Source organism: Sminthopsis crassicaudata, chromosome 5 (genome assembly GCF_048593235.1).
Source record: "Sminthopsis crassicaudata isolate SCR6 chromosome 5, ASM4859323v1, whole genome shotgun sequence".
Lineage (NCBI taxonomy): Eukaryota > Metazoa > Chordata > Mammalia > Dasyuromorphia > Dasyuridae > Sminthopsis > Sminthopsis crassicaudata.
In genome coordinates this window covers 134,797,498-134,825,021 of record NC_133621.1, presented here as the reverse complement: position 1 = coordinate 134,825,021, position 27,524 = coordinate 134,797,498, and the positions used below count along the sequence as shown (strand labels likewise).

Genomic DNA, 27,524 nt, shown 5'->3' with positions numbered 1-27,524 from the left:
GTTGTTGCTTTTGTATAAAAGTTTTTTTTTTTTTTTTTTTTTTTTTTTTTTTATTAAACATTCCCCCTCATTCACTAAGAATGCCTCTTTTCTCCAACTCTTAAGATCCTACTGGGCAAGTTCCCAGTGTTATGTACAATCTTAGAAAACAGAGACAGGTTGAATTGGTTTAGATGAATGAATTTAGAAGAGGAAAGGTAACTACTTTATTCATTTGAGAAAATATTTGGCAAATAAATGGTCTTTTGCATTTGGTGTTTACCTGTCAGCTTGCTTATGTATGTAATGTACATATGTTATTTAAAGTCTCATTTAAAGTATAAGGATGGCTGGATAGCAGTGAGGAAGAAGGTACTTTCTGTTTCCAAATTGAAAAACCTCTTTACAATGCAATTTCCAGAAAAAGGTTAGAAATATGACCAGGAAAAACTAGTTTTGTTTTTTTCACTAGGATTTTTATTATGAAGACATGGACTCTTTGACTCAGAAGCTCAGAGCTTTGGCTACAGATGGAAATAAACACAGAGCCAAAGTTGACAAAAGGAAGCAGCGATCTGTCTTCAGAGATGTTCTGAGGGCTGTGGAGGTAATCTTAAATTCTTTGCCTAGGTTATGTGAATCTAGAGCTATTTTTATTATTACTGTTAAGAAAAATCACCTGATTACTGTATACTCTGTACAGAGTCCAATGTGATGCACTGTAGTAAAAAATGAGATTTCTTAAAGTGCTTTTAAGTCACAGTAAATTAAACATTACCACTTTAAATATTTCAAAGCAGTTTTATATATTCTCTTATCTGTTTTTCAACCAGAAATACCGAGGCAGGAAAAATCAACATAATCTCAGATTTATAGATAAGTTAATAAAGGTATAGAGAGATAATAATGGCTTGCTGAGATCAGTCGTATAGCTATTTAGTGGTAGAATTGGGATTACAATTTATAGCTTCTCTCAACCTTATTCTCTTTCTTGAGATTAAGCTGTTTGACAAGGCTAGTTGTACTACTCCTGTAGACTTTGAGCTATATGACATTAGATTAGTTTTTACTTTAGAAGTTGTAGATTAATCTTTGTTATTATTTGTGCCACATACCTTTCTCTCCCCACTAAAAAAAAATTCCTTTTATGTCATTCATTTCATGTTTTGGGGTTGACATAGTCATCTGCTTTGCACACTTATAATTTAATGTCTTTTATGTTTGGCAGATAGATCCTTAATAAATATTTCTTAATTGTTCCACCCATGCCCATTTTATATTTTACTGTAATTTTTCATTGTTTTGATCTTAAACTAATCCCATGATAATAGTTTCTTTTATGAATATATGTGGATTTAGAATACCATAATTTAGCAAAAAATGGATTAGTTTATCTCTCAAGGGACCTTGGAGTTATAAAATTCTGTGATTCTTATAACCTTACTTTAAGGTTTAAAATGAGAGGGACTAGAGATAGAGTACAGTAATAAATATTACTAGTTTGTTATTCCCCTGCCTGTAAAAATTTGGAAATATGTCATACAGGATAATATAGGAAGTTATCTAGCTGCTTCTAGTGTCCTTGTTATACATAGTATCTTTTTAGAAAGAATAAAAAAATATTAATTTTGGAGTCATAGAATTTTAGATCAAGTTGCTGAGACTATAAATATCATGTTTAGATTTTGTTTTGTTTTGTTTTTTTCATTTTACTGAGTAGCAAACTTGATGCCCAGAGGGATTTGCATTAGGATTGTGTAACTCCCAAATTCAGTGGGAAAATTTGGTGATCTTTTCTGGCTTTCAAGTTTTGGCTCTTCCACTTAATAGATGTCACTTAACTTATGAAGGCCTAAATAGTCATAGTTTGAAAGGACCTTGGAGATTATCTTAATTTTAAGTTCTTTCATTTTATAGATGGGACCATTTAAAATTGTATTTATGTTTCAGATATCATGAATAGAAAACCAAATTATGTTTTGCATAATTGTATAGCAATGCATTTATTTAAATATAGGTATAAAAGAGGCCATTTTTTTGCCTCAATTTTTATCTAGCCTTAGTTGCCTCAATCAAAGACCTGTTAAAGACCTTAGCTTAAAAAAGCCAAGGTTTTCCACTGTATCTGGAGTCAATCCCCATCATACTGATTTGTATTTTACCACTGGACACAGATGACTCTGAAGGAGAAGTGAGACTAGTGATTGCCCACCCTTATTTAAATCCAACTCACTTGCACATATGTTGGCATCACTTTTCTGATGTCATGGTCCTCTTCAAGAACAAAGGACAAATAATATTTATGTGGTTAGATATTTAGTTACCTAAAGAAATATCCTTTTTTAAAAAAATATAGGAGCGTGATTTTCCAACTGAAACTGTTAAATTTGGACCTGAACGTATGTATATTGATTGCTGGGTCAAAAAACAAACTTATGACACTTTTAAGGAGATTCTGGGAACAGGAATGCAGTATCATCTGCAGGTAAGTTGCTACTATTGTATTGCTTTTTTTTTTTTTTTTTTTAATTTTGAATAAGTTTGTATAGTTGTTTATTTAGTTTAACTTTTGTATTTGGGGAGTGTGAATGAATGCTTTTTTATATAGTATTTTAGACATCAATAGATTTTTCTGGCAAAACTTTTAAAAATACTGGACATCTGGAAATATCTTTATTTTGGTCTTCTTCCATAATTTCCTAAGTTAGAAATACAAGGCCAACAAATTAGCTTCTGTGATATAAATTTAAGACCTAAGTATGGGACTGCTATCACTGATTTTATTGGTAAAGAAAACTTCCAATATCAGTGTAGGTCATTATGTTCTTTGCAGTTCCACAGTCTTAAACAATTGACTGGAATTACTGAGATTAAGTAACTTGCCTATTATATGTCAAAGGCAGAACTGGATTCCCATTTTTCTTTCTTTTTTTTCCCCTTACTCAAAGGTAGGTTTATTTAGGAGAAAAGGTTACAGACAAAATAAGAGGTAAAATACTCACCAGGAGTAGCAAATATGAAATAGTTGGGAGAGCAATAATGGAACCCCTCCTTTTTTTTTTTTTTTTTTTTTTTACTTAAGGGCTAGCATTCATTATGCTGTGTTGCATTTCTTTAAGTGGAAGAGATATAGGAACAATTTACAGAAATGAAAAGCAACAGATAGGAACAATTTACAGAAATGAAAAGCAACTGGTTGAAATTTGTATTTATGCTGTTTTCTTTAAGGTAGTTATGTAGTATTTACTGACAAACATTAAACTCTCATTGTTTTATTTTTGTTAGTCAAATGAATTTCTTCGGAATGTATTTGAGCTTGGACCACCAGTGATGCTTGATGCTGCAACTCTTAAAACAATGAAAATTTCTCGTTTTGAAAGGGTAGGTTTTTAAAGCCTTATTTAGCATTAAAGAAAAATTGATCTAAAAATAACATTTGCACTATAGATAGGGTTTAGCTATATAATTCAATGATTCGGGTTTAATGATTTATGTTTTCTATGATGATGATGCTGATACCATGACCTTGGTTTTATTTTAGTTGGGTTGCGATTTTTTCATATTCCTGAATTATGGTTTGACTGACTAAATCTTTTATGTAACAGTCTACCTGACTTGTTTGCAAGTGCAATTTTGCACACATATACATATTCACATATATATTTATTATACATAGAAGTATTTATTATGAATGGCCCTTTCCCCTCAACACAAATAACCATTTAGGAATGACTATACCTAAAGGAATTATCTTTTCTCTCTCTGAGATTTTTCTCCTCCTTTCTTCTGTCTTCCTCCTGAGAACTATATATACTGCTACTGTCTGGGATTCATCCTAGTCTCTTAGGTTCTTACTTAGTACCATTACTTAATATTTAGATTCTTTGTATATGGGTTGTTTGGACTTGAAAGGGAAAATGAAAAAGGGTGGAGTTTCAAACAGTCAGTTTTAATTTTTGTATCACACTGTCCTTTTCAATGTTAGGCCAAAAAGTGTATAAAGAAAGCTTAGCTATATAAGCACATACAAATTTTATTTGACTTGTTGTTCTTTTGTTTGTTTGCTTTTTAGCATTTATATAACTCTGCAGCATTTAAAGCTCGAACAAAAGCTAGAAGTAAATGCCGTGACAAGAGAGCAGATGTTGGAGAATTCTTCTAGATTTCTTCTATACAAAAACAACTACTTATTTCCTAATTCAAGATCTTTTCTATAATTTCCAAAGTATTTAACAATTTTTATCATGAGGGTGGGTGATAGGGTGAACATATATTACTTAGATAAATTTTGTAATGGGGCCTAAATTCCTTATAACATTTATTAATGCTGTATAACATTTATTAACACAGTATTCCAAATAAGTGTAATTATTGAAGCTTCTTTGTATATAGAATTAGTAAACTTTTAAATAAAATTTTTATAATGTTTGATCAGAATCCATTTATGAAGCAGGGCAAAAATTCTTTTGGCTCACCTCAGATAATTTCCTGAATGAAAAAGGCATGTTATATAAATTTCCACAAGATAATATATATCTTAGTCTCTGGTTTCTTGAAATGTTAATTGACTATTACCAATCCAAATCCTTACCCTTAAAGATATGTAAATTTCTACCATAAGGTAGAAAAATTGTGATCCAATTATAAAAGTTTTTTATTCTCTTAAAAAGCTTCTATATTTGCCCTTTAAATGGAACTTGATAATTGTAATTGTTCAGTTAGCAGACTGGACTTAAAAAGGAATTATTCTATTGCACAATATGTGCAAACTTTCAGCTACACAAAGGCATTAGATAGTGCTCTTGGAATTAATCAAATGTTATATGCCATATCACTTATGAATCTTATCTTTAAAAGCAATAACACTGATTTTGTCTCCAATGTAAGATCATGTGTTCATTGCTTTAAAATAAAGATTTTTCTTCATTAAGTGTTTCTTTTTTTTCAACAATGGGAAACTTCATTAATTGAGGTAAATACTTCTAATTGATTTTGGAAGAAATAAGTTTAATCCTCATGTCTTATATAATGCCAAAAATCTGTAGATGTGTGTGCTTATATGATAGATATATTTAAAAAAGCCAATAACTGATAAATAACAGGACTGATTAGATACTTCCTTAAAATTATACTTCCTTTACAAGTAGACTTTCTCTCCCACCCAAAGTAACTTTCTAATGCCCTACTTCCTTTAAATAGTTTAGCAAACATTATGTTTAAAAGTTTGAAAAATCACTAAAAATTTAGAATGTATTGTTGGGAGAATACAATGTAGAAAAGAATATAATGGCTTCTCAAATGGTAAATCTTGCCACACCAAATTTCTTTCTTTTAACAGGGGGAGGATGTTAGATTAGTAATTATGTAAATTAATTTGGCAAGGTAATTAATAATTTGGATAAAGACAGATGGCAAGTTGGTCAAAGATCATTGGGGCCAATATAATAATTAATACTTTATTCATAGGGGTAAAGTTAAATTCACACGAAATATGAAGAAAGATCCAATACAGCAGTTAATCTGAAAAAAAGAATTTGTGCAAACTTCATGTGTGGGAACAATATGATATGGCTGCCAAGTAATAAGTGATATTTACTTGGCATCAATATTTGTGTAACATTTCCTTGGGCCATTTGATAATCAACATTTCACATTGTTCCTTTCCTCAGAAACTAGGGATAAATCTGAAAAATTGAGGCTTATTGATGATTTTCCATTTTGTGTGATATTTATGAGAAGACAAAACAATAGCAATAGTTAGACAAGAATTTTCCCCTCCTCCACTCTCCTGTCCCCAAACAAGGTGCCTTCTACCCTTTGGCTGGTCCCTTGGAGTCCCACTGTAGACCTACCAAGGTCACATTGGTGCAAGGGATTGGCAATGGATGAATTACTTCCTTGCTCTGCTGGTTTTGCTATTTGAAGGATAAGCCACTATTGGGCTGAGTCAAGCTGGTTCAGTCATTCTGTCATTGCTATTGGCTCTAGTTTCTGATACTTTTCTGATAGACCTTCCAAAGTGACCAATTATAGGCACTCCTTAATATTTGTTCACCTGAAATCTGGAAGGGATAAATAAAAAAAAAACCAAACCTACAAGTGCTTGTAAAGACAGGTTGGCCAGTTGGGAGATATAGGCAGCTTCTCTTCTCACCAGAAGTACTTGCTACCAGGGAATAACATTGTTTTAGCATAGCACTGAACTTGAGTACTAGCAGCCAACTAAGGTCATACAAATTCCCCAGTGTGGTGGCCAATAAAAATCAGAGGATATCTGCTTTGAAGGGGGCAGGCTTAAAAAGGTACTCTCCATCACACATATACAGAAACAAAACAATCCTAAACTTCCTGTGCTTTCCTAGAATACTGACTAAATACTCCTTGTTGGGAGTGTTGACTAAATACTCCCTTGTTGGGAGGGAGAAATAATTATTTATAAAGCATCTCATTTGTTTCTCCAAACAGTGAAGCAAGTACCACAAGCATATTTTGTCCCATTTTGCAAATAAGGAAGCAAGCCTATTGAGGTGTAATAAGTGATTTGCCTTGTGGTCATATTACTATGGCCCAGGTGTTTATGACTTCCAAGTCTGATGTTCTGTTTACTATATTAGGCTACCAAATAAATAAATAAAGCCATCTTGACCTTCAAAGTATCCAGGAAATAGACTTGCTGTAACTGCCTCCAGACTACACTATTATGTTCATTCTCAGGCAACCCTGTTTAGTAAGAAAATGCCTTGGAGAATCTTTAGATTGTGAATTCTGAGGGCAAAATACTTTTGCCCTTTTTAGTATCACATTGATTTGATAAATTTTGAAATAATGGTAGGAAAGCCAGGGGTTCTTCAAGTCCTTGAAGGGGAGACCCATGATTAGCAGCAGGAACCAGGGTGGCAATCATGCTGTAATTAAATACCAATGGTATGGGAGCAAAAAGTCTATGAAGAGGGAGACAATATAAAGAGGTAGGCTGTGGCATAGGGACATGAAATATGATGGGGAAAGGAAAGGAAAGCAGAAGAGTAGAAAGTATTCACATAATTGTGGATTGCAGTGAGGAGCACTAGGCAGCAAAGATTTATTTGATGGAGATAGATGATTAGGCAGCAAGAGGTTTTGTTTTTTTAAAATATTGTTTAGGGTTTTTTGGAGGAGGGGGAGGGAGAAAGGACCAACTCATATCTCTGTTACCTTGGGGTCCAGTTCATTAACATCCAAATCCTTTCAAAGTTATTAATATAATTTCAAAAGTTACATCTCAATATCAGTGCCTTTTTCATGCTGTCTTGGTCTGGAATTGTAGAGATTTAGAATTTGTCTGGAATTTGCATATTGGAAGACCAGAACATGTTTACAGTAATGTAGCTGGCTTCCATTGACTCATCATGTGTTAAACAGGATGAGAATTTTGGTTAATACAATATATCATTTGTAAATTATCCTCTTTTGATCATTGGGACAATTTGTAACTTCCATATTCCCCTTTGCAAACTTTATGCTATTGCTTCTTTATGGTGAAGATGGTCACAGACCAGAATAAGATACATTTTTTAAAAAAAATTATTAACTTTTTAGATACAATTTCATTTAACATACATGCACTTAGCAAAGTGGCTGGCACTTTGGTGTTTAACAAACACTTATTGAGGGCAGCTAGATGGCATACTGGATACAGCACTGATCCTAGAATCAGGAGAATCTGGGTTCAAATTTGACCTTCGACACTTAACACTTGCTAGCTATGTGACCCTGGGCAAGTCACTTAACCCAATTGCCTCACCAAAAAAAAAAAAAAAAAAAAAAAAAAAAAAAAAACCTGCTTATTGACTTGAAAAGCAAAGACTGGTGAAGGTTCTCAAAATCATGTCAGAACAGTTGTTAAGGCAAGGAGGAATGTGTAGCTTACAGAAAAGACTTCTTAGTTGAACATAATACCTGTTCAACTTTTATTTGATGGGCTGTCATCTGGAAGAATTAGATCTGTTCTACTTGACCCCAGGGCCAAGAACTAGAGGTGTGATTTGCAGAGACAAATTTGACTTAGATATAAGAAAAACTTCAAATTAGGAAGTTTAGGGTTTCTCATGACTAGACAGCTTCAAGAGAAGTGGTATGTTGTAAAGGGAGGGTCTTCTTATGTTGGATTATTTTGCCTTGGATTCCTCTTGGTCAACACTTATGAAGTAGTAGTATAATTCTTTATTGCATTTTTCCTGCTTAATCATTTAACTTTTCAGTATAATGTGTATCCTCTCAAAACATTATAATAACTCCTGGCATTGAAGGTGATCTTATGCTCTGGAAACTATGTCAGCAGAGCACAACCCCCTAAGAGGGCCTTTCAAGTTGTAAAGATTTTGAGTATGTACTGTGGTCCAACAAGGGCAGGTTGTTCACTAGTCATATCATGAGGCAGTGACCTCTTTGAGTCACAAAATTTAAGAAGATTGAAGGAGTCAGGTTGATGAAATAACAGATGTTGAAAAAGTAAAAAAAAAAAAGTCAAAGCAATTTAAGTGACTGCTACGGTCCAGTCATTTTTCTAAGTGTTGGGAATACAAAGAAAGAAAAAGGAAGATACACAGAAAGAAAAAGAATTTAATGAGTTTTTAAATAGCTTTGATTCACAGAAGGCATAAGCATCACAGAAGGCATAAGCATTCCCTTTATCCACTCATAATCACCCTTTGTTGTAGACCTTCATCAACTCCTATCTGGACTACAGCACTAGCTTTCCATTGGTCTCCTTGCTTCTGGTCTCTTCCCATAGTCCATCCACTATTTAGCTACCAAAGTGATCTTCTTGAAGTTCAGCTCTATCACCCACTTCTCTCCCTCTGTCTACATGAGGAATCACACTTTGATCTGTGGGTATTCTGCCCAAAAGAATATACATTTTGATTGCTGAAACCTTACATATGATTATTGGAACCTGAAATCTTGGGATTTACTGCTAGAATTTCTTCTCTACTTAATCATTAAAAAAAAAAATAAAAAAACCAGACAGCTAACTCTTTTGTCCATGAAATTTTATTTATGATTTATTGAAGCAGAGCACTGGAAAACTAGGCTTTGATAAGCCCATTGGGATTAAAATGGAGCAACTTGATCATGCCTTAAACCCAAATCATTCTGACTGTCACTGATTGACTAATTATAGGTCCCATCTCTAGCCTTACTTGGTCATTTGAGTTTTTGATAGCTCAGAGTGAGTATAAATAGCAATTATTTGAATTTGTAGAAGTCTTCCCTCTCAATGATTTTTTTTTTTTTTTTTTTTTTTTTTTGGGTGCGGGGGGGGGGGGGGGGGGAGGTAAACTAGGCTGACTTTTCCCCCATTTCCTACCCTAATCTTGAATGGGTATTGCCTCAGACCAACTGAGACTTAGGAAAGACCTTAGCTTAAAATGTTTTCCCACCTCATGTGTGGTCATCTCCAGGTGTCCTCATCTGTCTTGCCATTGGACTCAGATAACTAGAAGAGAGAGTAAGGTTGAAGACTTCCTCTCTTAAATCCAATTCACTTGCGAGTCAAAACATAGTCTTTCTGATGAACAGAAGACAAACAATTCCAGAACAAAGGACAAACAATTCACCTACCACCACTACACAAACTCCAGTGGCTCCCTTTTATTTCCAGTATAAAAAATGAAATCTTTTGGCTTTTAAAATCCTTCACAGAGCTTTTACAGTGGTCAGAAAAATGGGAAGGAGGCAGTAATAGGCAATGGGAATTGGTTCAAAGAGGAAAGAATATGTACACACATACACATAGTAATGCAGTGGTTAGAAGCAAAATAGACTTTTGAGGAGGGTCAGGATAAAAGAGGAAGAAACCAGAAAATGGAAAGGAGGGAAATATACAGTATTAAGTATAACTGCGAATGGGAATGGGATGAGCTCACCCATGAAATAGCAGATAATAGAATGGATTAGAAACCAGAATCCAACAATATGTTGTTTATAAGAGACATCTGAAACAGAATGACACGCAAAGAATTAAAGAGCTGGAGCAGAATCTTAATTTGCTGAAGTAAAAAAAAGTAAGGGGTAACAGTCATGATTTGAAAGCAAATACATAGATCTATTTAAAAGAGATAATTAGGGAATCTATATTCTGCTAAAAGATACCATAGCCAAGAAAGCAATATCAAAATAAAAAAGCAAGTTTCTCTGACAAAATGCTTATTTCTCAAATATATATTGAATTTAGAATTAATACATTTTATAAAAATAAGAACTGTTCCCCAATTGGTAAATGGTCAAAGGATATAAACAGTTTTCAGGAGAAGGAATCAAAGTTAACCATAGTCATTTGAAAAAAAAAATACTCTATAACAATATTGATTAGAGAAATGCAATTAAAACAACTCTGAGGTGCCACCTCAAACCTATTACAAATGACAAATGTTGGAAGAGTTGAGGGAAAATAGGTATACTTGTATATAACTAATGGAATAGTGAACAGATCCAGTTATTCTGAAAAACAATTTGGATTCTTTGCCCAAAGGGCTATTTAAAACATAAAATACCTTTGACCCAGGAAAGGGTCTATATAGGTTCATATTCCAAAGAGATCAAAGAAAAAGGAAAAGGACCTAGATGTACAAAAATATTTATAGTGGTTCTTTTTTTTTTTTTTTTTTTTTTTTGTGGTGGCAAAAAATTGGAAATCAAGACAATGCTTATCAATTGAGGAATGGCTGAACAAGTTTTGACATATGATTATAATGAAGTACCATTGTGCTATAAGAAATAATGAGAGGTTTCAGAAAAAAAAAATATGGCAAGACATATATAAAGTAAGAAGAACTGGGAAATCATTCTGCATAGTAAGAATAATGTTGTAAGAAAGACTTTGATCAAAATAATTTTCCAAGACATTTCCAAAGGACTCATGATGAGAGAACCTCTAGAGAGAGAACTGATGAATTCTTGAGTGCAAATTGAAGTATAATTTTTTTCATTTTATTTTTCTTGCCCTTGTTTTGAAATATGACTAATATAGAAATATATTTTGCATGATATATTACATATATGTATTTTTAATAAATATATATTTGATATATTGCTTATCTTGTGAGTGGAGGAAGGTAGTCGGGAGAATTTGGATTTCAAAAAAAATTTTTAAGTGTTAAAAATAAATAATAAATTAAAAATTAAGATAGAATCTAAATTATAAATGCAATTAAATTAAAATGTAAAAAAAAAAAAAAAGCCCTTCATAATCTGACTCCTTCCCACCTTTCTATGCTTCTTTTATTTTATTTACCTCCATATATCCAGTGACCCAACGACACCAGTCTTGATGTTTCTTGTATACAATAAACACTTCATGCCTTTTCCCTGGTTATTTTTCATACCTAGAATGCTCCCCCTCTCATCTTTTCACCTTGGCTTCCCTGAATACCTTTCAAGACTCAACTCAGTTCCTATTTTCTTCCAATGCTTCCCTCCCTGATCTCTCCACATCTCTGATGTCTTTTGTCTGAGATTAACTTCCATTTACACTGTATTCATCTGTGTGTGTGTATATATCTATACACACACACACACACACACACACACACACACACACACACACACACACACACATATATATATATATATATGTCTTTTTTTTTTTTTTTCTTCTAAATGCATAGTTGTTTGCATGTTGTCTTCTCTATTCAAATTGAAGCTTCTGGAGCTCAGGAACTTAACATCAGGCACTTGGTATAACAATGTTTGTTGATTGGCTGATATAATTTAGATAGGTTTCTATAGGGCATTTAGGTAAACATTTGCCATATATTATATCAAGGTTCTAATTTAAAAGCTCAGTTAGATTGACCAGGATAGACTAGTGGGTTTATGGTAAATACAAAATGGACTTACTGAGGAAACAAAGGTTTGAGCTTCTGAGTATATTGATTTATTAATGAGAGAAATAATTCATTTTGGATCCTTACTCTATTCCAATCAGTATTAATCAATTTGAAAGAATCACATCAAAGTATATAAGACCCCAGAGATATGAGCTACAAATTCTATGTTTACTTGCTTAACTAGAGGAAATTAACCTTTATTTTTTTAATTTTTTTCCTATTTTTAATTAATTTTATAATTATAATTTTTTTGACAGTACTTATGCATGGGTAATTTTTTTACAAGATTATCCCTTGTATTCACTTTCCCAAATTTTCCCCTCCCTCCCTCTACTCCCTCCCCTAGATGACAGGGAATCCCATACATATTAAATGTGTTACAGTATAACCTAGATACAATATATGTGTGCAAAACCAAATTTCTTGTTGCCTGGTAAGACTTGGATTCCGAAGGTATAAGTAACCTGGGTAGAAAGACAATAGTACAAACATTTTACACTCAATTCCCAGTGTTCCTTCTCTGGGTGTAACTGTTTCTGTCCATCATTGATCATCTGGAACTGAATTAGCTCTCCTCTATGTTGAAGATTTCCACTTCCATCAGAATACATCCTCATACAGTATTGTTGTTGAAATGTATAGTGATCTTCTGGTTCTGCTCATTTCACTCAGCATCAGTTGATGTAACTCTCCAAGCCTCTCTGTATTCCTCCTGCTGGTCATTTCTTACAGAGCAATAATATTCCATAACATTCATATACCATAATTTACCCAACCATTCTCCAATTGATGGGCATCCATTCATTTTCCAGTTTCTAGCCACTACAAAAAGAGCTGCCACAAACATTTTGGCACATACAGGTCCCTTTCTCTTCTTTAGTATTTCCTTGGGATATAATCCCAGTAGTAGCACTGCTGGATCAAAGGGTCTGCACAGTTTGATAACTTTTTGGGCATAATTCCAGATTGCTCTCCAGAATGGTTGGATTCTTTCACAACTCGACCAACAATGCACCAGTGTCCCAGTTTTCCCACATCCCCTCCAACATTCATCATTATTATTTCCTATCATCTTGGAAGTTAACCTTTAAAGGGTCACCACCCTACCCTTGTTTGCCTTGTCATTGTGACCAAGCCCAATGTGGTAGAGATCACAACTACATGGAAAGTCCCCCAAAATATTTTTGTACCTCCAGGTCAATCCCTTGTCCAAAAGGAGCAGATGACCATTTTATGACATTTAGGTCACTGACTAATATCTTGTACCATTTCCTCCTGCCCAAATTAAGGAGAAGCCTGTCCACCTTATGTGGAGATATTCCTTGTGTCAGCCAACTTGTGACCCTCCTGACATTATTTTGTTTATTTAGTGGAATTATTCTGTATTTGATATCACTTTTCCTGAATGACTGGACATCTAGCCCCATATAAAAATAGGGCCCTGGAAGGAAGATTGTGAAGAAGATCTGAGGTCTACTTTATTAGAGAGGACCATAGACCCTTTAATAAAGTGTTGTTGACTCTGACCTCAGACTTTCTTATTGTAGGTGGGATAATTTTAATTTCCACATAAGGTAAGGCAAGCTAATTCCATGACTCTTAGCTTAAAAACTAGATCCTGAATGCAAGGGGACACAGATTTTTATACATTAAAAATAGCCAAACAAGACCGATTAATTAAAAGAAAACAATTAACCAGGATACAAAATTAGGTAATCTGATTTCTAATTGAAGGAAAGATTAGGGACTTTGCAAGTTGAGAGGGTGAGAGCAAAAGTACAATTCCTTAAAGTCAAAGAGGTATCTCACTCCCCCAAAGTGTCTATATTCAATCAAAGGAACATGAAAACAATAATTGACCAGTTTGGGACCAATTTTCAAATTATTCATATGATGTTTGAGATTAGCTGTGAGAAAATTCCTTGCATAAATCTTTGGATTTGATGGAGTTTCTAGTCATAATAATCTAAATCCTTACTTAAGGGTTTCTTGGCAACACTTACAAGTGGTGCAGCTTCCTGCCATGAGCCCTAGCTTCAATCAATAAAACAAAGTCTTCTCACAGGCTGGTGATAAAATAAAACTGGCTTGTACATGTGTATAAAGACTATTAATGCACCTGATGATCTAATTGTAGCTGTGAGGGTTGTTTTGTTTGCCCCTCAGATCTCCTTTGCTAGTAGAGAAAATGATAGCATTCTTGGGATTTATTCCTGTTATCCAGCAACTGGTGAAGGGATGACTGCAATAAAAGAGGAAAGCCATCAATTCTTTGTTGCAATCAATCAGTCTATATACTATGTCAACTTACTGCTTAAAAAAGAAAAGTAACTTTTTCCAAAATAGTCTAGTTTTAAGGGAACCTTCTTTCCCCCTACATTCCTTTAAATTGATGTCTATTACACAGTTAAGCTTAAAGGAAATTAACAATTATTATTCTTAAATTTGCACTAACCTAAAGATTAGTGCATTCAGGATCCCACGATGTACTTCATTACACACAAAACGTATTGCCTTCAAGTGTTATTTATATTTTCTAATAGATATGTAAATGATGATGCCAATAGTGATGTGTGCCTTAATTTATAAGAAATCATGAATAATAATTCATAGAACCTACCTGAGAAAAGGTTTTTAAAAATATATAACATCAAATTAATATTCAGTAAATTGTAGTTAAGGTTCATCCAGGCTTTGACTAATTCATTTAAGTCCATCAATGGAAGAGGAGATTCTTTTCTCCCCTTGTTTACAAGTAGGAAAAATAACCTATTTTCAGAAATTAATGAGCCAAAGCCATTTGCTTTTTTTTTTTTTCTTTTTAAAAGCCATTTGCTTTTTTTTCACTCAAGATATAAAATAAAAAAACTTTGTGCTTTTTCTTTCTGCAAGCCAGATTGGAATGAAATAAAAATATAGGATGTCATTAAAGAATGTTACATTAGCAATATACATTATACATAAATAGATGAGTAACATATACATATATATCATATTCTGAATTCTGTTCAGGCTTCACCCTAGTCAATAAGACAAACTCAGGAAATTAGACAAAGGAGTTTATTAGCATACCAAGGCAGCAAGCATTTGGAAAGCAACAGGCCCAGATTCAAACTGAGAGCTGTCTTTTATAGATAGGAGTAAACAACTTCCATATAAGGACAAAAGTATTTTGGTTGATACACTTAATTATAAGGAGATGGATTAGTGCTGATTCAGCTCCTCCCTCATCACAGAATCATATGGAGAAGGCATTAGTGCCCATGCTCAAGTGCTTCTAGACCACCATTTACTGTAGGCTGGCTGTGCAGATATTCAAAAGTCTAAACAATGTCTTTAAATAGGGTTAGTCAGGCTGACTCTGTACAAGTTGGTGACTTTACACAATGCCTTTTTTGATGATAACCATATTCATGGTGCAGCACCACAATCAGATCCATTTTGCTCCTCTATTCTCAATTGTGTCATCCTAATCTCTACTGCTTGTAATCAGTTCTTTGGATCAAAGAAGGCACAAATAACACATTCCTTATGAGGACACACATGAGAAAACTCACAAACATTTACTTTAGTTATAGGAGATTTGGGGACCCTCAAATCTAAAATGAGTTTTAAATTGGGTTCTTTCAGACTGTACAAGTACTTTGCACAAGCTGCTTTTCCACCTTAGAAGTTCCCTTTGAAGTAGGTTAGGACATTGAGAGAGCATAGTAATTTTACGGGAGAGCACAGGTGTAGACTGTTGTAATGTTGTAATGTATTGATAGTAACGGTTTGCATGAAGAAATCATGCTCAAACAAATAGTACTAAGTGAGGCAGGATCATAGATGACTAAGCTATGTTCTACGAGGTTCAAAAGCCTTTAAAATCTCAGGGGAGAGAAGGAGCAAGGGCAGAGTCTGGGGAGTAAGAGGAAGAACCTGGGAGGAGTTTGGGAAGGTGCTAGGGAGAGATCAAGCAGGATTCAGGTGGTTATCTCCATGACTGATCAGGTCCCAGATTTGCCTAAAAATATGCTAATCAAAACAGTCTCAAGAGGTTAGCCTATTTCTGTCTAATATTGAAGACAGGATGAATGGCTTGAAGTTACTGATAATGGAGGCCAGATGAGCAAATTAGAATTCCAGCTCCCACATCACCTCTGCCTTATAACCCCCTTCTTCCATTGGTGAGCTCTTCTCAGAAACTCTATTTTGAGGAAAGGCCCAGACAAGATATTCCTAAAAATCTCTGTACCAATGTCTGAAAAGTAAAGTTTTATAAAACAATTTTTTTTCATTGACGGATTTTTTAAGGATATAATTCTAATTAGAACAACTAATTCATTTCTGCTGAGTGTCAACAATGGGGTGTCTATACTTTTTTACTAGCTTTTCTTCCCTTGCAATGGCTTTCCAGTGTCAGCTATAAATGTGGTCTCAGAAAACTACAAACCAAGGATTCCATACCTGGAATAAATGATCTAATACTCACAGATATGAGAATTTTTTCAGGGATGCAGAAAATACTTGGTAAATAACTATTCTACTTAAATATTCCAAAAGAAGTATTATTAGGTGGAGGGGGAGATTGTGGATTGGAGAGAGGAAGGTAGGAAGGAAAGAGGAAGGAGGTGAGAAAGGGAAGTGTTAATGTGCATCTGGAAAATTTGAAAGAGACAATTGAAAGAATAATTCCCAGTGACTAAAAATGAATGAAGCTTGTGGATAGTACTTCTTTCATTCTGAGCTAGAAAAATATTCAGTGGCAGTGATCCAGTAAAAGATGAGCTAATCAAGCTTCACAAACTCTTGAATTGATTTCCAATCAATGGTGACAAAATTTTTTGTGTACCATTGGAGAAGCAAATAATCCTTACTTGATATAAAAATTCTTGCTAAATGTGTTTACAATGCTTTAATTCTATTTATAAAAGTTTATCTCTGTGAATTAGGATTCTTAATTTTGTTATTAATCAAATCTGAAAGCACAAACTCTCCCATTAGACTGTAAACTCTTTGAGATTAGGGGCTGCCTTCTATCTCTTTTGTATCCCTAGTACTTAAACACAATGCAGTTAAGCATAGTACATACTTAATAAATGTTTATTGATTAATGAACTGTTAGGATGACCATATTTATGCTGAATATGACATTTTCATTATGGAAAAATTTAATCTATTTTGTTTCTTATTTACACATGTATGGTAAACTCTAGAACTTATTTACACATGTATGGTAAACTCTAGAACTTATTTCCTTCCCTATTTCATTCTGAACAGGATATATAGGAAGGTTTAATAAAAGGCCCTAAAAAAAAGGAACCCCTACTTTGGCTATTGTAGGATCATCTACAGCTTCATTTATTTTGTCCCAGCTACTTGAGTTGGACTCCTCCTTGCACAGTGGAATATTTCCAGCCTTCTCCAAGATATTTATATGCAGTTCAACTTGAGCAAGAGGACTGAAAAATCCCAGTATCATTTTACACAGAGATATAATAAACTCCAAATTTAAAAGTAGATCTGAATAAATAATTCTTAGCAATTTCATCATGGCATTATTTTGAGGATAGGATAGGTTCAAAAAAATCCTTAGTCCTTCCTTCTCTAGAAATGGAAAGAGAGCATCACTTGTTTAAAAAAAAAAGTTAATGAAAAAAATTTTTATCAATATTTGGAACCCACACTACTGGGTCTAATTAAATACTAAATATAGATGACAGCTTCCTGCTGTGTTTTACAAGACCTATAGGAACACACATGCTTTGAAGAAAGGGGAAAAGGAAAGTGCAGGAACTGGAAGGAAGTTTTTGTTGTTGCTGTTGTTGGTCATTGTTGTTGTTTTTTCCATAGTGGCTTCCTGAGGCATTTTCATTTGGAATTGGCCCCTCAGTGCAGTTACTGGAATTGGTGTAAGTCATTTGCATGTCATCTCACTTCTGAGGGTTGAGGTGGCTAGTGGGGGGAAGGCTGGGGGGGAATTTTAATTGTTCATTCTAGATGGTCATAACGTTTAATAGATATTATTTAACTCTTTAGATTAGACATTTTTATTAAAAATTTTTTATAGGAAAGAGTCAACAACCCCAAATGAATTTGGAAAACAAATTATAATGATTCATTCAATAAAAATTTTCATTACCCTTGAATTAAACTCTTTGGAAAAACAATTGCTATTTGGAGGACAGAAATACAAATATGTACTTCTTGTTTCTGTGGTTTGTTGTTACTAAAGATCTATGGGGAAAATAAGCAGCAAAACTAGAAAATCATTTTTATTTGTCACATTCCTATGATGGTAATCAGAGCACTTTCCAAATGGTGACAAGGAGAAAAATCAGTGGTTAGTTAGCATTGAGATAATTGGAGAGAAAAATGGAATTACTCACAGGTACTTTAACTCAGGGGGTTTGAAGGGATCTTGTTAAAAAGTTGCTTTTGAAGAGTGTTGCTAACAACCGGTTTGGCAAATGTGGTGACTGGATGATCATTATGACAATGAAGAAAAGTTATTAAAATTGAGTCTCCTAACTAGCCCAGCTGCCTTGTAAGGAGAGGCTAGAAATAGCAACAGCTATGTGACCAGCAGCTGCAAGTTGTGACTTTGTGAGCTGTTCAAAACTGTGGATGGGCAGAAACCTAGAGCTGAAACTGGAAGGGATTTCGGAAATGACTTAGTCCAATGCTTTTATTTTAGAAAGGGAAATAAATAAATTATTTATAAAGGAATTGCTATGTCCTAGTCACTCTTCTACCAAATGCTTGGAATACAAGTAAGCAAGATCGTTCCTGCCCTGAAGGAGTTTATATTCTAATGGGGGAGGGCAAAACAGTAAGGGGAGCTGAAATAGGATAAATGATTGTTGATAAATGACATAAAGGCCTGGTTCCAGCAACTTGGTGGCATGGCAACTAGATTGCTGGAATTGGAATCAGGGAGACCTGAGTTCAATCCAACCTCAGATGCCTACTAGCTGTGTATCTCTTAAGTCATTTAATCTCTCAGCCTCAATTTTTACATCTTCAAAATGGAGATAATAGTATTTACCTCAAAGGGGTAATAAAATAGCTTAAACAAAGTACTATGTATGTAGTAACTTTTGTCATCATTTTTGGTATTATTCCTGGCAAGATAAGGCAAACACTTATCTCTTAAAGGCTGGTGTCTAAGGTGATGGTTAGCAGCAGGAAGAGAGATGAGAAATATGGTTGCAGAGTCGGCAACCTTCAGAAATGGTGACCTAGAAACAGAAGCCAAGAGAAGTGAAGAGTATTGTCTAAGATTATATAGGTTTTAAGTAGCAGAGTCAAGATCTGAACTTCTATGACTTCAAATCTAGAACTTTTTTAGTTATTCAATAGTACACCAAGAACCTGGACCACATTCCTGAAAATCTTACTTAACTTCACTCTCTCCCAATTATTTCTTGACTCCTCCAGATTTGCATTTTATAATTTCTTTAAAAATTATATTACAGTCTTCTATTAGCATGGCTTCCTATATCAGAATGCCATTTTATCCCAAGAGAACAATGTTCAGATTTTATTTGTCTTCTCTGGGTTGCCTTCTGAATTCTTTTGGGTCCAATAAGTAACTACCCAAAGATATATATTTTGAGTGGGTAGAAATACCAGCATGTCTACTTTTGTCAACTGAATTGTTGCTTTTCTGTTTCTGTAGCTATGACTCTTCCAGCTACTGATCTAGTACTTTATAAACATTAATTAAGCATCACCATGAGAACTGAGTAATAATAGCACCATTTTCCAGTGGAGGAAGCTAAGGTACAAGCAGATCAAATTACTGATTCAAGAATGTAACATGAATCAATATATAAGAGCCATTAGTTTGGAATTTAACAAGCCTTTATTAGAACTTAACAAGTATAACTTAGAAAAGTATTCTTATGTTGATCCTCAATATTATGGATAATCAGAGGATCTGATAGTTTCTATTCTTTCTTTCTTTCTTTTTTGGTGAGGCAACCAGTGACTAGTAAGTGTATAATGTCTGAGGCAGAATTTGAACTCAGGTCCTTCTGGCTCTGGAGCTAGCTCTGGAGCTGGTACTCTATCTAGCATACTACCTAAATGTGTCTACCTATAGTATTTCTAAAAGGCCAACATGAAAATATGTAAAACTCCTATTATCTGTGTAACTTTGAGAAAGAAGATTACTTATCTTTATGAGACATCAGTGTCTTTATCTGTAAGAAAGTAAATTAGATGATCTCTAAAATTTTATCTATCTTTAAAATGTAATTCTTCTTTAAAGCATTCATTCTCTATGCAATTTCCTTTTTCTATAGGAAAGGCCTGGAAAAATTACTTGGACTTCAATAACATTTACATAGAAATGGTCCAATAATAATTTTATTAACCAAAAAATCTTGGAGCACATGGTAGTTGAATGGAGGGTGGAATGGAGGGAATGAAGTGGAGCTGGGGGAAGTAACTCAGCTTTGTTGCTAAAAAATATACTCCTTACACTATTATCAAAGCAAGATTATTATTTTTTCCCTCCTACAACCACTCAGATTGTTAGTGATCTGTGTGTTTTGCAACTGGTCAGAACCTTAAATATGTGTGTATGTGTGTGTGTGTGTGTGTGTGTGTATACAATATATACATGGTATATGCACAAAATAAAACTATTGCTCTTTTAAATTTATGGAAAGAAATTATTCCTGAAATACTACTTATATGCTGATCTTTATTTCAGAGTGGTGCATTTGTCACCAAGTACAATCAAAGGTCACACCCAAAAATGAACATTGTACAAGTGGAAAATATATTACATTTGCTTTTCCCTTATCTCATATGACAAAATAATGCTGTACAGAACAACCTCTCCCTCCTCTATATCATATTAACATCCTCATATTCAGGTTGTGTTGGTAAATGTTAAACAAGCACAGAGGAATGTTTTAAATTTAATCTACTTTATTAACATTTTCTCCATCACTATCTTAATCAACAAATCAATGTCATTCAACAAAACAATAAATCAAACTCTGATTTGGAAAATGTGCTGATTTCTAAGGCATAAATGTTCAAATTATACAATCTGCCAAGGAGCTGGTCTGAGCCAGTTCCCATATACCTCTGCCTATTTATGACTTACTTGTACCTCCCACCTTCTGTCCTTTGTGAAAAAAAACAGGATAAAAACCATAATTTAAAAACAAATATTATTACAACTCCACAGTCCATATAATTTTTGGTCTCAAACCAGTTACACTGTAACTGCGATGGAGTGAATGGAACTTTGTCTCCTTGCAATGATCATTGTCTCCTCTCCCCATTCCCCAACAAATCTTGGACTTGTAGTTCATTGGCCATCATCATCTACCACAGTAGATTTTTGAGTCCATCTTTACCTCCAAGCCCTTTGGGTACATGAGTTTTATCAAGTTGCAGGCATATACACCTATGTGATTTTTTGTAATTTTTGATACATCCCATACATTTCCATAAAACTTAACTGCTTGATCAAAATTCATGTTTAAAAATTATGATGACTTTATAGATTTTAAGTTTTAAGAACCATATTGATTTTTTATTTTTCATGGTAAAACTAACTGAATTGTAAGCAGCCATAGCTCTGTGGCCCAGAATACACATGGCTGGGCCTGGAGTTAGGAAGACCTGAATTCAAATACAACCCCAGACACTTATAAGCTGTGTGATCCTGGACAGGTCACTTAATCTGCCTTTCTCAGTTTGCTTAACTGTAAAATAAGGGTAAAAATAACAGCCCCCACCTCCCATAATACTTATAAAGCACTGTCTGTTTCTGGTATATTATAAGCACTAAATTATTTGGTCAATTCTTAATTTTTGATTTCAGAGGATGCTATAGTGCCTTTAGTCATTCTTATTCTATTTTCTTATTTCAGAGTGGATAAAGACAAATGATATGGGATTAAATTTGTTCTCATATGAGGACAAACCCTGGAATTTCCTTTTTTGATCAAATTTCTGATCTCAGTTTCTTTTCTTGCATTCCCTCCCCCTCCTCTAAAAGTACATACTTTTAGACTATACTGTGGAAAGAAGGAATGGACCTAGGCCTGGGATTAATCTGAGTTCTAGTCATGTTTGCCACTGCCCAGTAATACATGACTATAGGCAAAAATACACAAGGATTTAATGGTATTTTTTATATAATTAAGATTTTTATATCCATGTCAAGATATTTAAGATAGTTATAGTATATTACTGATGAGGTCAAAATCTTTATCTCTCTCGGTCTTTACTTGTAAAATGAGGATATTCAATTAGACAGTCTCTAAAATCCTCCCCACTTTTAAAATATTCTCCAACTTCATACTTATAAGTAGCCAAGCTGTATGACAGGCTCAATCTACTCTAACTTTGCCCAGAGACATGAATATCTGATCTGAATGCCAATAAAGCAGAAGAATGAAAACTGTGATTCCTACTTGATTGATTCTTGAAATGTGCTTTTAAAAAATCATTTCTTAGTGTCCTTCAGGTATCTTGATCCACAGTCAGGTAGTTACCAGTGATAATTAATCTTCTTTAAATGCTTGCTGATATTATAGAAGAAAAGTCTAATCAAGATAGCGCCTCCAGAAAAATTGTTCAACTTATATGTTTCCCACAGGATATGAAGAATAATCCAGCTCATTTATCTAGGAGCTGAGGTGATGAAGTATTTTTCTCTTCCTTTTTTCATTATAGCTTTTTATTTACAAGATATATGCATGGGTAATTTTTCAGCATCGACAATTGCAAAACCTTTTGTGCCAACTTTTCCCCTCCTTCCCCCCACCCCTTCCTCCAGATGGCAGGTTGATCAATACATGTTAAATATGTTAAAGTATAAGTTAAATACAATATATGTATATATATCCAAACAGTTATTTTGTTGTGCAAAAAGAATTGGATTTTGAAATAGTGTACAATTAGCCTGTGAAGGAAATAAAAAATGCAAGTGGACAAAAAATAGAGGAATTGGGAATTCTATGTAGTGGTTCACACTTATTTCCCAGAGTTCTTTCATTGGTTGTAGCTGGTTCAGTTCATTACTGCTCTATTAGAACTGATTTGGTTCATCTCATTGTTGAAGAGGGCCACATCCATCAGAATTGATCATCATATAATATTGTTGTTGAAGTATATAATGATCTCTGGTCCTGCTCATTTCACTTTGCATCAGTTCATGTAAGTCTCTCCAGGCCTTTCTGAAATCATGCTGTTCGTCATTTCTTACAGAACAATAATATTCCATAATATTCATATACCACAACTTATTCAGCCATTCTTCAATTGATGGGCATCCACGTAGTTTCCAGTTTCTGGCCACTACAAAAAGGGCTGCCACAAACATTTTGGGTCCCTTTCCCTTCTTTTGTATTTCTTTGGAATATAAACCCAGTAGTAACCTTGCTGGATCAGAGGGTATGCACAGTTTGATATCTTTTGAAATATATATTTTTAAATTTTTTCAATAGATTTTTACTTTGCAAATGACCATTTCCTCAATTGTAAAATGAAACTAATAACACCACCTACTTCTCACAGATGGGGGATCAAATAAGATAATACAGTACCTGGCATATAGTAGGTGCTACATAAAAGCTTATTCCCTTTCCTTTCTACTTCTTCAAAGAGAGGGAGAGTACATCTTTTCATTTCTTCTCCAGGGTCAATATTTGTCATTATATTTACTCAGAATTCGGTTTCTTTTCTTTTCTATGTTGTCTTGCTTCACATATATGTTTTTTTTGTTTCACATTGTTAATTCATGTAAATATTCCCATGTTTCCAGTTACCATTTCTTATGAAGTAGTATTATTCCATTATACTCATTATACATTGTTTATCCATTCTTCAATAGTTATCTTCTTTGAGTCCAGTTTTTCTCTAATACAAAAACTGCTACAATGAATATTTTGGTGTATGTCAGATCTTTCTTTTTCTCTTTGAGTTACTTAGGGTATTTACCTAGATATTTAAGTCATCATTTTTTTGCATAATTTCAAATTACTTTTCTTAATGATTAGACCAGTTTAATGCTTTACTAATAGGATTTATTAGTACACCTGTCTTTCTACATCTCCAACACTATATATTTTGTCATTTTAGACAATTTATTTATTGTGAAGTAACTGATTATGCTTTCTAAGCCAAACCTAAAATGGAAAGAGAAACCAGTATAGTACATTTTGGTTTTCAGATCCAAGTACTGTGAAAAGCACTATTGTTTGCTCAGGCACACAATTATCTTATTATTTATCCTATGCTTAAAATGTTAACAAAATCCATTCTTTGGGCAAACTTAAAAATGCCTTTTCTAACTCCCCTTCCCAACTATAACTTAATCGTTCACTATTCTATTCCTTTCATTAGATTAGGTTAAATTTATTTAATTGGTCTAGGGAACTCTTTTTGAGGAAATTCCCTTTACCAATATACCTGGCCTATAAATCATGGTCTTTGAAAGTTGTGGAGGAAGGGAGGAGGACATTAGAGATTGAGTGATTTGTCCAGAGTCACATAGCCAGTTTGCATCTATAGGATAGGAGTTGGGCCAGCTTTTCTTGATTCTAAGGCTAGTTATCTTTTTGTGAGATTAGACTACCATCGACTCCTTCTACAGTTATTTGTAGCTGCCCAAATATATATTTTTTGACCATGTCATCCCTCTATCCCAAAACCTATAGTGACTATCCAATGCCTCCAAAATAAAGCACAAATCCCTTATCTGAGATTAAATTCCCTCTACAATCTAGCTCTAATCTGTCAGACTTATTGCATATCATTTCCAATTATGCACTAGAGCATGAAAAAGGCTAAAATTTGGCTTCAGAATGAGAAGGTTAAATATCCTGCCTCTTGCACTTATTAGCTTTGTGACTATGGGAAAATTCCTAATTTCTATGAGTCCCAGTTTTCTCATATGCAGAATGGGAATACTAATGTTCCTATTAATAATAGTACCTTACCCACAGTTAGGTCTTACTGGGTTACTAGTAATCCAAGGTAATAGTAAAGTTTAAAGGAAATAGTCTGTTAAAATGCTTTGGAAACTATAAAGCCTTTTGCAAATACAGAACCTACTAAGCTGTTATAGTTGCTATTACTGCTCATTTCAGCCAAATATACTACTGGAGCATCCTTATTTTTGATTTAGCCTTTGCTCGTGTTAACCCCGCTTCCTCCATGAAGCTTCTTCCTTTTGCCCCACTTAAATTTCTCATAGCACTTTTCCTAGATATCTCCTTTGCCCTTATACCATTGGTATCATATTTATCTGTTTACTTGTAAGCTCAGAAAGAGCAAGAGAGCGTATCAGATCTATTCTTGTATTCACTAAGCATAATTCCTTGCACAAAATAGACAGGAAATACATTTTTTGTAGAGTTGGGCTAAATTTAAGATAGAGATGTTGGCTCCTGCCCTCAGGCCAAGAATGCCTACCTTTACTTGACTATGGGCATTTTCAGGGTGGAATAGAGTTTGCTTTACTATGGAGTTTCAAAAATAAAATACTTAACTATGGCTTCAGAAAATCAGCTTTGGATTGTGTACAGAGGGCTGGCCTCGGAGCAGCTAAGATCTGAATTTAAGTTCTAGTTCTGACACATAGCTGTGTAACATTAGGAAAATTACTTTCTTTCTCAATGCCCCAGGTAATTCTCTAAAAATATAAATTGCAGATGATCTGCTTGGGTAGAGGGAGTTTTCTCACAGAAGTGTCTTATACAGATGGAATCAAAGGATCTAATCCCCAACATTTAACCACGGACCTTCCCCAAAAAACTATTGTTCCAGAAAAATATCTTATAAGGATTGCAATAGCAGATCAAGATTGTGATTCTAAAAATCAGTCATACATTTTATCCCTATTTCCAGCTGCTAAGAAAGTGATTAAGGATTTTATTTTCTTATTAGCCAGAATTTGCCTACCTTGATTAGGTAGATTTTTTCTTTCCATCTCATTTAAAGACCATAGTCTCTCAGTGTACAAAATAAAGAGTGCTTAAAAAGTAAAATGTCTGTTCAATCTTTTCAGTGCTGATTGAAGGCACATTTGGCATTAGAGGATATTATCTTAAATGTGGTTTCTCCTAAACTCAATTATTTTAATATTTGTTACTGAAATGACCCAGTCCTACCTGAGCACATTAGTGCAGTACAATCTTCTAATTATCTCTGCTATTTCTTAAACACAGCCAGAAAAGAAATAAACTTAATTGAAAATATTTTGAAAGGGTAACTATTTCCTGCCCTTAATCTTTAAAAAACTTGTTAAGTAACAAAAATGGAATCCATAAAACTCCAGGGGGAATTCTAGGTCCTCATAATGGTTCCTGCCAATTGTTTGCTTCAGTTTCCTTGCTCTAGGAAGAAATCATGATCGAGTGTTTTGGGGCAAATTCTTGTTCTACAAGAACCCCCTTAATTCTCTTATTCCAGCACAACAGAAGAAGTCTTATTTTTTCTGGTCACACAGCTAGCAACTATCTGAGGACATACTCAAGTCCTCCTGACTCCAGGATGGGAGCTCCACAGGGTTGCCTAACTGCCCCTCCTTGGTTTCTTTTTCAAGATTACTTTTAAAATCTATTGATGCATTCAATTCTGATGCAACAAATTCTTCCCAACAAACATCCTCATAATAAATGTTTTTCAGAATACATTTCCTTCCAGATGGTTAGTTAACAATTAATAATTGTTAACAAAAAGGAGGGATGTGTCTGGTAACTTTCACAATACGCTACTAACATGGAGAACTTGGTCAGATCATGGCGACTTTATTTCCACTTTTAGAATTGTGTCACTGTGGAACATAGTGTGGCCTGACTGGCACTCCACTTTTCCACATTCCCATCTTCCTTCTGGACAGTGGCAGAGCTAGATCCTCCCAGATTTCACCTATCTCCTTCAGAGTGGGCCCTTTTCTTTGGCCAGTGCCTTCTCTTCCCTGTTGCTTTTTCTCACAGTAGAAACTAGAGATTTACTCAAGTACTTTGTCATAAAAATTAGCTTGCTTTGAGACTAGGTGCAATACAATGGCCTTGAGATCCCTGTGATCCATTTCTCTGATATTTTAAGAGATTCATATTAGATGAAAAGTTATTAACAAAAGCATAATAGCTCAACACTCCTACTATTAGGAAAATTGCCAATGTTCAATAAGAGGTTTGGGGTTTTGCACTAATTTAAGTTTTTTTCTATTTTTAGTTAACTCAGGGCTTCTTCCAGGTTAAAAGAAGTATAAGCCAAAGTACTTTAGTACGGGTTTTAAGGGAAGAAACTTAGATAAAAAGAAATGAGGGAAAAATATATATAATGGCATCTTTTATCAGATATTGGAAAGGGAAGTTGGGTAAAAAATAAAACTTTTAGAATTAATTCACTCACGTCTTTGAAGAGGAAACTATAATTGGTAGCTTTAGCCCAAGTTCTTTGTACCAAGATATCAATAGGGTACAGATCTATCAGTTTTGTGTCTCTCTATCTCTGTCTCCGTCTTTCTGTCTCATCCTTCCTTCCACTCTCTTTCTCTTCTCTTTGCCAGCTCTTTTTTTCTCTCAAGTTCAACCTATTAAGTCCCTGTCTCATTATTCTTGCTGCTAAATTGTCATAGTCCCTTTCTTTGGAGAGTGTTTTTCCACAAGTCCATATGTATCTTTTTCAAAACTTCTGAGTGTGATTCAA

General features: G+C 34.2%; 2 protein-coding genes across 4 annotated transcripts in view; both read left to right on the top strand.

The window, feature by feature from the left end:
• IFRD1 (interferon related developmental regulator 1) overlaps window positions 1–4,909 on the top strand; it is a 41,791-nt gene extending 36,882 nt beyond the window's left edge. For all 3 annotated transcript variants that reach the window (XM_074268280.1, XM_074268277.1, XM_074268278.1), the window contains exons 9-12: window positions 452–586; window positions 2,336–2,464; window positions 3,265–3,360; window positions 4,052–4,909. In XM_074268280.1, coding sequence (XP_074124381.1) covers window positions 452–586; window positions 2,336–2,464; window positions 3,265–3,360; window positions 4,052–4,141 — 450 coding nt within the window. In that variant the 3' untranslated portion in view covers window positions 4,142–4,909. The remainder of the gene's footprint in view (window positions 1–451; window positions 587–2,335; window positions 2,465–3,264; window positions 3,361–4,051) is intronic.
• A 12,689-nt stretch (window positions 4,910–17,598) lies between these two features.
• The window catches only part of LSMEM1 (leucine rich single-pass membrane protein 1), a 29,171-nt gene continuing 19,245 nt past the window's right edge, over window positions 17,599–27,524 (top strand). Inside the window, exon 1 of the mRNA XM_074266869.1 lies at window positions 17,599–17,743. The gene's annotated coding sequence lies outside the window, so the exon portion shown is untranslated. The remainder of the gene's footprint in view (window positions 17,744–27,524) is intronic.